Below are 13,889 nucleotides of genomic sequence, written 5' to 3' on the forward strand. Positions count from 1 at the left end.
TATCCGCATACTCCTGGGTAAATTCCAATAATGCAACATCGGTCATGTGAAACGATCAGAAACTGCGGAGGTGTACTTTACAGAAAGTGAAAAGTTCCAATATACAGAATATTTTTGACATTTAAGAGATAAGTCTATGCTATTTAGCATGTGCACTCATTGTCATAAAACATCATGGATAATACCACCGTTACAATTCTCTTGACCTCGACCTTTGACCTACTTTGCAAAAAATATCCAAGACAGTTTAAATGAAGTCTTCTGAATTTTGAGAGACGGGGTGTTGATAATGAACATTTATACATGTTTATGAGTTCATGATACTGCACTTCGAAACTGTTTGATATTCAGTTACCACACAAACTGATATTTAGATACTATGAAATTACATCGGGATCGGTATCCCACTATAGATCGTGTAGACTGACAATTGGAGTAAAGACTTTGAAACACGTATTTATACATGTAAAATGATAAATAACGTACAATAAATTCAATTTAATTATGCATTTAAGGGTTGGGAATCATACGAGGGGCATTTGAAAAGTTCTGAGAACTGCTTGCTAAAATATCAACCATTTCACAGAAGTTAATAAATTTGATAATATTGAACAGAGCTGGAAAATTTGCACTTATATTGACTTAATTTTCTTATATTTATGACGAAATAGATCCAAAAATGACGTCAGAATCTCAAATGTTTAGCATACGGAAAAATCTCGAGTTTTATTCATATGAGAACATTGAAAAAGTGCTGTCAAAGGCTTCTTTGAACAGATATTTGAAAGTATATTTGCATGGAGGTAGAGTAAGACTGTAAAAATGTTTCGGTAAATCAGCAATTCCCTTTTTTATTTTTTTTGCATTGTTAATAAACACGGTAATGTTATCTTAGGCGTTCATAATTTTTTTTATATTTAGATGACATAGCTGGATTTTCGGTCTATTATATAGCTCTCCTCTATATTAAAAAAAGATATTCTATATAAAACTGAATGTAACAATGCAGTTTTCCACAAATGTAGCTTGAGTATCAGGACTCTTACCGTTTACGAATAAGATAAACAAAAGTGTTCCCCCGGACTTGTTTCTATGCGTATCATATCATATTATTTCAACTTCCGACAATCCAAAACTCACTATTGCTTTTGACTTTCGACTCAAGAAAATAAATAAATCAGAGTTTCATTGCCATGTACAATCTTATTTATTTTCCATGATTTAAAATCTTCGAACATATCGACTTACGGTGGGGTTAGAACTACACCGACGCCAATTCGGTTATTACAAGAAAATATGGGACACCCTTAGCTTAACCTCTCTTGAGCTTTAATCGTTCCCGCAAAATTGGTTAAAACACCTAAAGAAGTAATGTCAGCAAATTCTGTAACACCGTCCACTATTCTCTTGTGATTGTAAACTTTGTGATTTTCTCACAGCAGCGTCTATTTTTACCCAATATTTTGAGCGAGATTCGATAATAACATGCTATGTTTGACACACTCTTAAACCACCTTAGAACTATGAGCTCCCGAATATAACTCCATATGATAGACTGGTCGATGTAAACATTCTTCCAACTGGTAGTTGTGTCCGTTAGCATGCATCCGAGTAATGAACAAAAGTTGACTTTAAAATATTACTTCACTAAAATTGTGTCTCTTGTTACGTCATTTTTATGGTCAATATGCTAGACATTCAAGATTCTGACGTCATTTTCGGAGTTATTACGTAATAAAAATTACGAAGTGACGTCACAATATGTGTATATTTTTAATCTGTCCGATGATATTAATTAATATATCGGTTAATATTTTATCAAACAGTTCTCAGAACTTTTCAAATGCCCCTCGTATTTTCTTTGATAATCAGATTCTCTCGCAGTCTTATACTATGTGTGGATGCTTTTTTCTGCATGAACTATCATGCTAGTAGTAAATAAATAGCTAACTTCACTTAGATTTATTTACATCTTAATGAAGCTACAAAGCTGGCGACATATGCGTTCCTTGGAACACTCTAGTTATACCGTGTACATGAATTTACGTTAGAATTTTTTTGTGGATTTACTTTCATTTTTTATCTTAAATATTTTTTTAAGTTTATTTTTCTGAATACATTTTAAGCCTGAAAATACAGACATTATAAATATCTGGATTAGAGGTTAAATTTCATACATTTCAAGGTTCTAATTTATGGATTTCAACAGGCCAACATCGACACTGAAACAATCTACTTTATTTCGGAAACAGAGGCAATAGTGGTAGCAGCTAAAATACTTCATCAAGACAGAGTTATACCAGAGACTGATAATCAACTGTGTGTGTGTGATCTCGGTGGTAAGTAGGATTTATTATGTGTCAGGTGATATGTAGGATTTATTATGTGTCTGTCTCAGGTGGTATGTAGGATTTATTATGTGTCAGTGTCAGGTGGTATGTAGGATATATTATGTGTCAGTGTCAGGTGGTATGTAGGATTTATTATGTGTCAGTGTCAGGTGGTATGTAGGATTTATTATGTGTCAGTGTCAGGTGGTATGTAGGATTTATTATGTGTCAGTGTCAGGTGGTATGTAGGATATATTATGTGTCAGTGTCAGGTGGTATGTAGGATTTATTATGTGTCAGTGTCAGGTGGTATGTAGGATTTATTATGTGTCAGTGTCAGGTGGTATGTAGGATTTATTATGTGTCAGTGTCAGGTGGTATGTAGGATATATTATGTGTCAGTGTCAGGTGGTATGTAGGATTTATTATGTGTCTGTCTCAGGTGGTATGTAGGATTTATTATGTGTCTGTCTCAGGTGGTAAGTAGGATTTATTATGTGTCTGTCTCAGGTGGTATGTAGGATATATTATGTGTCAGTGTCAGGTGGTAAGTAGGATTTATTATGTGTCTGTCTCAGGTGGTATGTAGGATTTATTATGTGTCTGTCTCAGGTGGTAAGTAGGATTTATTATGTGTCTGTCTCAGGTGGTATGTAGGATATATTATGTGTCAGTGTCAGGTGGTATGTAGGATTTATTATGTGTCTGTCTCAGGTGGTATGTAGGATTTATTATGTGTCTGTCTCAGGTGGTAAGTAGGATTTATTATGTGTCTGTCTCAGGTGGTATGTAGGATATATTATGTGTCAGTGTCAGGTGGTATGTAGGATTTATTATGTGTCTGTCTCAGGTGGTAAGTAGGATTTATTATGTGTCTGTCTCAGGTGGTATGTAGGATATATTATGTGTCAGTGTCAGGTGGTATGTAGGATTTATTATGTGTCTGTCTCAGGTGGTATGTAGGATTTATTATGTGTCTGTCTCAGGTGGTATGTAGGATTTATTATGTGTCTGTCTCAGGTGGTAAGTAGGATTTATTATGTGTCTGTCTCAGGTGGTATGTAGGATTTATTATGTGTCTGTCTCAGGTGGTATGTAGGATATATTATGTGTCAATGTCAGGTGGTAAATAAGATTTATTTTGTGTCAGGTGATATGTTATAGTTACACTATAGATATTAATTGGTTAGCTGTAAATACACTCACAGTTTTTCATTCACGAGGGGCGGAGCCCCGAGTGAATAAAAACTGTGAGTGTATTTACAGCTAACCAATTAATATCTATTGTGTAAGTTACTTGTACCAGAGGACCAATGAAAGAAAAGCAAGTTGATAATTAGCCCCACCTACTACGAGGTGTCAAACCACGGTCCGGAGTCTGTATAAATAGCTGTCTCCATCTGCAAGGATCATACTTAGCTGCGTCACTGCTATTGCAAATTGTTGATAAAAAATTCGGAATTGGTGTACGTGTGAAGACATTGTACCTTTGGAATGTTGAAGATGCAGAAAACATGATTTTTGTCAGGTACAGGTACAGGGGTAGCGATTGTAGGCTTTTATATTCAAGTCGTGAACTCTGAAAAAAATTTATCTTTCTAGAAATTTTTTTAAGGGGGGATGGGTATGGGAAACATCGCCATTGAACTTTTTCTATATGGCAATCGGTGTACAGAAAAAAACTGAAATGATTTGTGACATTTTAATGAAAGTTTGAAATGGTATTGGAAGTAAAAAAAAAAATGCGGGGACTTCTGGTGTGAAATTGCTATTTGTATTTGGAGACGGGAAAGAGAATGACGAGAACTCGAGATAGGACGTATCATTTACTGATTAAGGATACGCGGAGAAAACATACAGAAACATTTATGAAGCGAACATCGACAAGCTAATGTTAGTATTTTTGAAATTAAAAATGTTGACTTAATTCATTCATCAGCCAGGTCTGGAAATTGACATCATTCATTCATCAGTCAAGGTCATGTCACGGTATGGCTTGATGCCAAAAAGTGGGCGTGACTTAAAAAACTGTGATTCTTCTGGCAAATACACCACAGCAACATCAAAGCAAAATCTAAATTTACCGCCAGTCCTATGGTACAAGTAGGATTTATTATATGTCAGTGTCAGGTGATAAGTAGGATTTATCATGTGTCAGTGTCAAGTGGTGAGTAGGATTTATTATGTGTCAGGTGGTAAGTAGGATTTATTATGTGTCAGTGTCAGGTGATAAGTAGAGTTAATTATGTGTCTGTGTCAGGTGGTTAGTAGGATTTATTATCTGTCTGTGTCAGGTGATAAGTAGGACTTATTATGTGACAGTATCAAGTGGTTAGTAAGATTTATTATGTGTAGGGTGGAAAGTAGGATTTATTATGTGTCTGTCTCAGGTGGTATGTAGGATTTATTATGTGTCTGTCTCAGGTGGTAAGTAGGATATATTATGTGTCAATGTCAGGTGGTAAATAAGATTTATTTTGTGTCAATGTCAGGTGGTAAGTAGGATTTTTTATGTGTCAGGTGATAAGTAGGATTAATTATATGTCAGTGTCAGGTGGTAAGTAGGATTTATTATCTGTCTGTGTCAGGTGGTAAGTAGGATTTATCATGTGTCAGTGTCAAGTGGTGAGTAGGATTTATTATGTGTAAGGTGATAAGTAGGATTGATTATGTGTCTGTGTCAGATGGTTAGTAGGATTTATTATCTGTCTGTGTCAGGTGATAAGTAGGACTTATTATGTGACAGTATCAAGTGGTTAGTAAGATTTATTATGTGTAAGGTGGAAAGTAGGATTTATTATGTGTCTGTGTCAGGTGGTAAGTTGGTTATATTATGTGTCTGTGTCAAGTGGTAAATAAGATTTTTTATGTGTCAATGTCAGGTGGTAAGTAGGATTTATTACGTGTCAATGTCAGGTAGTATGTAGGATTTATTATGTGTCTGTCTCAGGTGGTAAGTTTGATTATTATGTGTCAAGTGGTGAGTAGGATTTATTTTGTGTCAACGTCAGGTAGTAAATAGGATTTTTATGTGTCAGGTGGTATGTATGATTTATTATATGTCAGTGTCAGGTGGTATGTGGGATTTATTATGTGTCTGTCAGGTGGTAAGTAGGATTTATTATCTGTCTGTGTCAGGTGGTAAGTAGGATTTATCATGTGTCAGTGTCAAGTGGTGAGTAGGATTTATTATGTGTCAGGTGGTAAGTAGGATTTATTATGTGTCAGTGTCAGGTGATAAGTAGAGTTAATTATGTGTCTGTGTCAGGTGGTTAGTAGGATTTATTATCTGTCTGTGTCAGGTGATAAGTAGGATTTAATATGTGACAGTATCAAGTGGGTAGTAAGATTTATTATGTGTAAAGTGGAAAGTAGGATTTATTATGTTTCAGTGTCAGGTGGAAAGTAGGATTTATTATTTGTCAGTGTCAGGTGATAAGTAGGATTTATTATGTGTCTGTGTCAGGTGATAAGTAGGATTTATTATGTGTCAGTGTCAGGTGGTAAGTAGGATTTTTATGTGTCAGGTGATATGTAGGATTTATTATGTGTCTGTCAGGTGATAAGTAGGATTTATTATCTGTCTGTGTCAGGTGATAAGTAGGATTTATCATGTGTCAGTGTCAAGTGGTGAGTAGGATTTATTATGTGTCAGGTGGTAAGTAGGATTTATTATGTGTCAGTGTCAGGGGATAAGTAGAGTTAATTATGTGTCTGTGTCAGGTGGTTAGTAGGATTTATTATCTGTCTGTGTCAGGTGATAAGTAGGATTTAATATGTGACAGTATCAAGTGGTTTGTAAGATTTATTATGTGTAAGGTGGAAAGTAGAATTTATTATGTTTCAGTGTCAGGTGGAAAGTAGGATTTATTATGTGTCAGTGTCAGGTGATAAGTAGGATTTATTATGTGTCAGTGTCAGGTGATAAGTAGGATTTATTATGTGTCTGTGTCAAGTGGTTAATAAGATTTATTATGTGTCAATGTCAGGTGGTATGTAGAATTTATTGTTTCTGTGTCAGGTGGTAAGTAGGATTTATTATGTGTCAAGTGGTGAGTAGGATTTATTTTGTGTCTGTGTCAGGTGGTGAGTAGGATTTATTTTGTGTCAGTGTCAAGTAGTGAGTAGGATTTATAATGTGACAGTATCAAGTGTTAAGTAGGATTTATTGTATGTGAGTGTCAGGTGGTAAGTAGGATTTATTATGTGTCTGTGCCAGGTGGTATGTAGGATTTATTATGTGTCAATATCAAGTGGTGGGTAGGATTAATTGTAAGTCGGTGTCAGGTGGTAAGTACGATTTATTATGTGTCTGTGCCAGGTGGTATGTAGGATTTATCATGTGTCAGTATCAAGTGGTGAGTAGGATATATTATATGTCAGTGTCAGATGGTATGTACGATTTATTATGTGTCTGTGCCAGGTGGTAAGAAGAATCTATTATGTGTCTGTGTTAGGTGGTAAGTAGGATTTATTTTATTTTGTGTCTGTGTCGTGGTGAGTAGGATTTATTATGTGTCTGTGCCAGGTGGTAAGAAGAATCTATTATGTGTCTGTGTTAGGTGGTAAGTAGGATTTAAGAGGTATAATTTATTATGTGTCAGCGTCAGGAGCAACATAGATTTATTTTGTGCCATTGCTATGATTCAATTTGAGTCTGGCGGCAAAATTTTTTAAGTCATTGTCAGGTGGTTAGTAGGATTTATCACATGTCAATGTCAGGTGGTAACAAGGATTTATAATGTGTCAATGTCAGGTGGTAAGTAAGATTTATCACGTGTCAATGTCAGGTGGTACGTTGGATTTATCTTTAGTCAGTGTCAGGTAGTAAGAAGAATTTATCACGTGTCAATGTCAGGTTTTAAGTAGGATTTGTCACGTGTCAAAGTCAGGTGGTGAGCTTGACTTATTACGTGTCAACGACAGGTGGTACATGACAGTAGGATTTATCACGTGTCAGTAACAGGTGGAGAGAAGGATTTATCACATGTTAATGTCAGGTGGTAAGTAAGATTTATCACGTGTTAATATCAGGTTTGTTTGATTGTTGTTTTATCCCTCTCGAAAAATTTTCACTCATATTGAGACGCCACCACTTGCAAATTTATACATATACTCGGCACTCAGGGCTATTGAGCAGTGAGAGACTTTTTCGTGTCTTCACAGGACCTCAGTTTATACGGTCTCATCTGAAAGACCGGTCTCCAAGTTAATGTCAGGAAGTAAGAAGGATTTATCACGTGATAATCTCGGATGGTGAGTAGGACTTATCATATATCAATGTCAGGTGGTACATTTAAGTAGGGTTTATCACATGTCAGTGTCAGATGGTAAGAAGGATATATCACGTGCTAGTGTCAGGTGGTGAGTAGGATTTATCACGTGTTTATGTCAGGTGATGAGTAGGATTTATCTCGTGTTTATGTCAGGTGGTAAGTAGGACTTATCACGTGTCAATGTCAGGTTGTAAGATCCATTATGTGTCAGAAACAGGTGCTGAGTGAAATTTATAGAATGACATTTGAACGTTAGTTAGGTATTTTGTGTCAGTATCAGGTTGTAAAGCGTTTTTTTTATGTTTCAGTCACAGTTGGTAAGAGTGACTCAGTGTCAGGTAGTTAACAGGATATTTTATGCTTCGATGTCAGGTAGTAAATAGTTTATATACTAGATGTCAGGTAGTAAATAGTTTATATACTAGTATTAGCTTTATTATGTCGTATTCACGTAGTTTTGAATTTACTATGTTGGTGCAAAATTTAGAAATGATAGCTAGTTATCAATTTTGCATTTACATACACCTAGTAAATTTAAATTTACAACTTCTCAAGTCTAAGATAGCGTATGCAAGGCAATAAAATTGGTACGAGTACGACATATACAACTGTCCAAGACATCAGACTCACCATCTGTCCTAGAACTTTTCTGCGACGTATTTGAAAGGGTCTAAAACATGTCTACATTATGTAATTCATAGGTTCATCTGTGAGTGTCGCGAAACTTGATGTGGAAGAGGAGGGAACCATTAACATGAAGGAGTACGAATATACAGATAACTTTGGGGGTCAGAGTTTAGATAAACATTTTCTAAAATTTTTGAGAAATGTTCTTGGTTCGCACGTCATTCAGGCGTTTGAGGACTATTTACCGTTACAAATGCGAGAGTTAATGAGTTTATTTGAACTTAGCAAGTCCAATATGACACCAGAGTTCACCCGGAAGTTTGTTTTTGGAATTCCTCCCGTGTTGGTCAAAAGGTTTAAAGTGTTTTTTCCAACATTTCAAGAGGAAGAGCAGTTTGCTCCAAATTCAAAATACGGTGAAAAAATTATCATGTCTCAGAGCAGCCTGACAGCAGATGAAAAAATCGTGTGGCCCTTCCTTAAAGAGGCTGTGGAAAATGTCACAGAATACCTCCAGCATGCATTCGAAAATCTTCAAATACCTAAAAGCACGACAGTCCTCGTCACAGGAGGCTTCTCAAAATACTGGAAGCTGAGTGACCGCATGAGACGGAAATTCTCCACGAGGAGCATGCTATACATAGACGCGCCTGCGGAAGCGCCACTTATAGGAGCAGTTATGGTTGGCAGAGAGATAGAGGCTAATAAAATCTTTCAAAGTATGTGCATAACACTATTTTACGTTTTTTTTTACTTCAAAACACAAAGTGATAAGACATTGTTGCGGATCTTGAGAAAAAAAGGTGATAAACATCTTTCGGAAGTCTCAAGGGAATACATTTGTAAATAATAATCATACTATTAAAATCTTGGATTATACCTTTATAACGAGATAACGAGATTAACTCTATTGTTCTCTTTATTTTGTTGTCAGTATATATAACAGAGTAAATAAACAATATTTAAAACTGATTTATCGGCGGAAAAGAGAGGGTAACACCATTTTACTTTTTATATTTTCCTTGGAGAATACTTTTATAATTCTAAGAAAATTAAAAGTTGACACTAGATTTTCAATATTGAGCATGTTGATTTTTGATATGTTCCATGTCATGAGGTATGAAGACCGCTGCTACAGTTTGGTTTATTAATCAGTTTAAATCTATTTGAGCAGTGATCATTACGAATGATTTCTGAGTTATATCTAAATGCAAGTACCATATTTTGCAGCTATTATTGTTTAACTACAACTGTTTTGTTTCAGTTAACAAAATGCCTCAAAGGTTCTTGTAACATTAGTTTATTCAAGATTCAAAGGTCTGGAACAGACATCATGGTTCTCTTGTGAGACATTCTGTGAAAGCTATACAAAGTAAAAATACAAAAGAATTCATGTAGCTTCTGATGATGATAAAAAAAAATTCCAAGAAATCAATGTAGATTCACATGTAAACATTAGGCCTACCAAATTATTTTGACACATTCAAAACTTTGATTTAAGATTCTAATGTAAATTCTCACACATCATCAATAGTTAAACAGCACATAATCAGTTTGTATAGCTCAATTTTCCACAAATAAATTTACTAAGTTTAACATTAAACTGACTTATTAACAGTTTTAAAGATTTTAAATCTAAAAATAGCATCAATTGCAAGTTGCATCTGCAGCATACGAAAAATTACTAATATTATGCACAATAAAAGGTTTGCATAGTAAAGTATAAACATAACAATCTATTATTCAGACAATTTTTAACGATATAACTTACATGGTTGCCGCTATCTAATGACTAGAAATCTTTTCAATGAAAATGCTTGTGCATTAACCTCGTGCAGATTACAGGAAATGCAGATATACAAGAGAAAACAAAACTAAATAAAGACGGACATAAAATTTCCGGATTGATCCGGTGTGGTAACATTACAACAACTTTTGCCTTGCTGTAGTGTACAAAAACGTTAATGTTGATTTTCGAAATTCTGTTACTGATTACATTCAGAAAAATCAATCTTGACGTGTTTTATTAATTTTTCTGTGCTTTAATTTAAACAATATGGCATAAAATACATACGAATGAATCGGAACTGAGACAACCCTTAATCAGCTGGTAATTGGCGACTTCACTTAACGTAGACAAGCTATATAGATGTAGCTAAATATATAGTGATTGGACAAGTGCTGTTAAGAAGTAAATGTTTACATGCTTAAAAATATATCGACTATAATCGTAGATGCGTAAACCTGTAATTGGAAACGTCACTGTAGGTAGATAATTCAAGCTACGAAGCTAAATATGATTTTAACAAAAATTTCGAACCCGATTGCAGACAACTCAATTATAATTTACACTTGGAAAAGTAAAATACTGTATGTTATATTTTATTATCCCCTTGTTCAGTTTTACTTATGTGATTGGAATATGAGAGATTCAGACAATGGAGGAATAAATTAGAAAAATCAAGGCAACATATGATCCCGGTGCAAATTACGTCACTTCCGTTTCGCACACAGGACAAACTAACCCACTCACCAACACACACACAGCGCATGCTCCGTGATCGGAAGGTCTTGAGTTCGAATCTCGGCCGCGACTGACCTAAGTCGATAAAAAATAGGTAGCAACTGTTCCTTCGCCACTTTGAAGTGAAAGTTGCGGGTCCTTCAGATGAGACCTTAAAAACCGAGGCCCCGTGTCACGGCAAGCGTTGGCACGATAAAGATCCCTCACTGCTCAATAGCCCTGAGTACCGAGTAAAGGTATAAATTTGAAGCCCTTCACCGGTATATGGTGATGTCTTTATATGAGTGAAAAATTCTCGAACGGGACGTAAAACAACATACAATCAATCACACACACATCCTCACACACACACTCGCACACACCCACCCAACCACACACAGCGCATTACTATATCCCCTCTGGAACTCCGTTGAGAGGGGATAATTACATGAAAATATTATAGTTCTCTATTCATCACTAGATACTAGATGGCAACATAATAAATATTTAATTTCTGTATTCCTGACTACAACAGGTTTACGTGCTGTATATTACGGGTTTACATTATCAGACTTGCTTCGGATGTACCTATATTTGCAGAATGAGTAACCAAGCTAAACTTGCATTTATAAATGTACTATTAGATTTGGATGCTACATCTGACATATTTTATGGATGAGTAATTAGGATAAAATGTTTCCGAATTTTGCACCTGATTTTGTAAACGCCTCAAAATGACTCATTTCAGTGGTTATTTTCCTTGAGAAAATAGTGTCCACAGCCGTCGCCCACTTCGTATTCGGATATGTAAAATTCTTTTAAAAATCACTCTTCTCAAAATCTTTGCGGGCGATGTATGTGGTCTATAATCTGAAAGAAAAAATCACTGAAAATTGATGTCTACTGCAACTTTTTAAGATAGTACGGAACCATTAGCTTTACAGGGAAAAATACAGGGACAGATTTGTACTGAAACTGTACCTTTTTCTTTTTTCATTCAACATTATTCATTTAAATAGTTCTGTAAATAAAATATTTAACGAATAATTCACAGACAAACAAACATACACAAACGTAACATAGAATATTGCATTTCCTGGTGAAGGGAAATAATTCATTTTCCTCATAATTACTTTAAATATATGTTATTTCATCGTAGGCCTACCATCCGAAATCCGGCAGATGTCAGGTGACGAACAAGACGTTTTGAGTACTTCATTGCAAAGAGGTCGATTTGCTGTTCGTGACGTCAGTATTAATGTCATAGGTCACGTCGGATCTGAACCAAAATTACTAATAAGAAGCTTTGTCATGGGCCAGAAAAGAGAAAACAAAAATGTTAAGGAAGATTTGTGTATATTAATCGGTAGAAGAAAGCATTCAGTCAAGAAAAAAAGTGAGATATGGATTTGCTCAGAATATTAAAAGATCAAATTCAATATACTTTGAATACACTAATTTCTTGGGGATTTTATTTCGTTTTTTTTTGTGGTACAGGTACAAAGAGACCCATGTGCTAAATTTCTAAGATAAAACATCTTAACATTTCTCTGTTCACGAAATCAAATCCCCACGAATCCGAAGACCACAAAAACTTAACCATACGAAAATAAGTAATGTTACACTAGTCTTTCAAATGATTATTTTAAATTATTTTTGCAGACAGACTAGATTCTTCCTTTACTACATTTATGCTTCCTGTCCCACAGAATTGGAAATCTCTCTACATGGCTGGTAGACCTGTTATAAACACCCAATACAGTACAGCAAGGTGTCAATTTCAATGATTTTGTTTGCTCACCTGAGCCAAAGACCAAGGTGAGCTCATCTGATCGAAATTCGTCCCTTCGTCTGTCCGTTAACTTATATATATATATATATATATATATATATATATATATATATATATATATATATATATATATATATATATATATATATAAAGCACTAAAAACCAACAACACTGTATATCCTAAGTGTCGGATCTACTACGTAGACGTCACGCACGGCCAGGAACACGTTAAGTTCCTAGACAGTACCGTTGTCAGAAACCTTTAAAGTTAAGCACTGAAAGTGGTTCGTTGTCATGAACATACAGGTGAGGTTATGATAAAATCCGTCCGGTGTCATGCAAAAGATACAAGAATTTATAAATAATGCCTAAAATTTAACGTTTTTGACAAATTCTAAGAATAAATTTGAATTTTGGGAAACAGATACAACATTCAGTATTCCATACAAAGATTTATGTATTTGATATCCTTAATACATTTTGAGGAGTTTTGGTTGGCGATCATATGCCAATGTGTGAGGGCATGATCGTGAGCTGGAAAATTATATATTTCTTATATTTAATTCATCGAAATGGTACTTTTATTTTAAAATATGAAGAGAAACTTCATTTTAAATGTATTAGGCAACTGACAGCCTTTTGTAGCTAACATGTTTTAAGAAATCGCAATTTATAAGCAAAAAGTCCGTTGTCAGAACATGTTAAGTTTATCTGGTCCGGTGTCATTTTTCTTAACATGCAAGTAAATCAATAAAATGCAACAGAAATGATCAAATATATGCTTAATTTAAAAGAATACAAATCATATTACAGATAATATTGAATCTAGGGTTCGTCTTAAAGCAGCTCACGCGAACGTGCTAACTATTCTGCGATGTTTTTATTTTCAATTCATTTTCTCTAAGGAACCTTCATCCTAGCTAGTATGCGCCGGTGCTAGACCCGCCTTTGGTTATTGAGCAGATTTTTAAAGAATTTCTGTATACCGTATATTCCAACTTTTATCACCAATTATGCCCCCACCCTACCCATGAGGGTCATGATTTGAACAAAATTGAATTTGTTTTTGTTTGTTTGTTTGTATTTTTAATATCCCTCTAGAAAATTTTTCACTCATAAGGAGACATCACCACTTGCCGGTGGAGGGCCAAAAATTTAGACCTACATTGTATTCTCGGAACCCAGGGCCATTGAGAAGTGTGGGATCTTTTTCGTGCCAGAGTCTACAAAATTGAAAGTACACTATGTACTTTCACACAAGTATCATTTCTTCTGATCCAGAAGTTCTTGAGAAGAAAATTTGGAAAGAGTTATTCTTAAATATTCTATTTAAACTTTGATCACCTATTGTAGCCCTACCC

At 35.0% G+C, this 13,889-nt stretch overlaps 1 protein-coding gene across 1 annotated transcript in view; it reads left to right on the top strand.

Annotated features, from left to right (window-relative positions):
- LOC133193475 (uncharacterized) overlaps nucleotides 1-13,889 on the top strand; it is a 74,857-nt gene that overhangs the window by 18,315 nt on the left and 42,653 nt on the right. Inside the window, exons 3-6 of the mRNA XM_061329439.1 lie at nucleotides 2,210-2,339; nucleotides 8,308-8,952; nucleotides 11,896-12,132; nucleotides 12,399-12,507. Coding sequence (XP_061185423.1) covers nucleotides 2,210-2,339; nucleotides 8,308-8,952; nucleotides 11,896-12,132; nucleotides 12,399-12,507 — 1,121 coding nt within the window. The remainder of the gene's footprint in view (nucleotides 1-2,209; nucleotides 2,340-8,307; nucleotides 8,953-11,895; nucleotides 12,133-12,398; nucleotides 12,508-13,889) is intronic.

Source organism: Saccostrea echinata, unplaced genomic scaffold (genome assembly GCF_033153115.1).
Source record: "Saccostrea echinata isolate AGI-Se365-2 ecotype Australia unplaced genomic scaffold, CSIRO_AGI_Sech_v1 ptg000027l, whole genome shotgun sequence".
Lineage (NCBI taxonomy): Eukaryota > Metazoa > Mollusca > Bivalvia > Ostreida > Ostreidae > Saccostrea > Saccostrea echinata.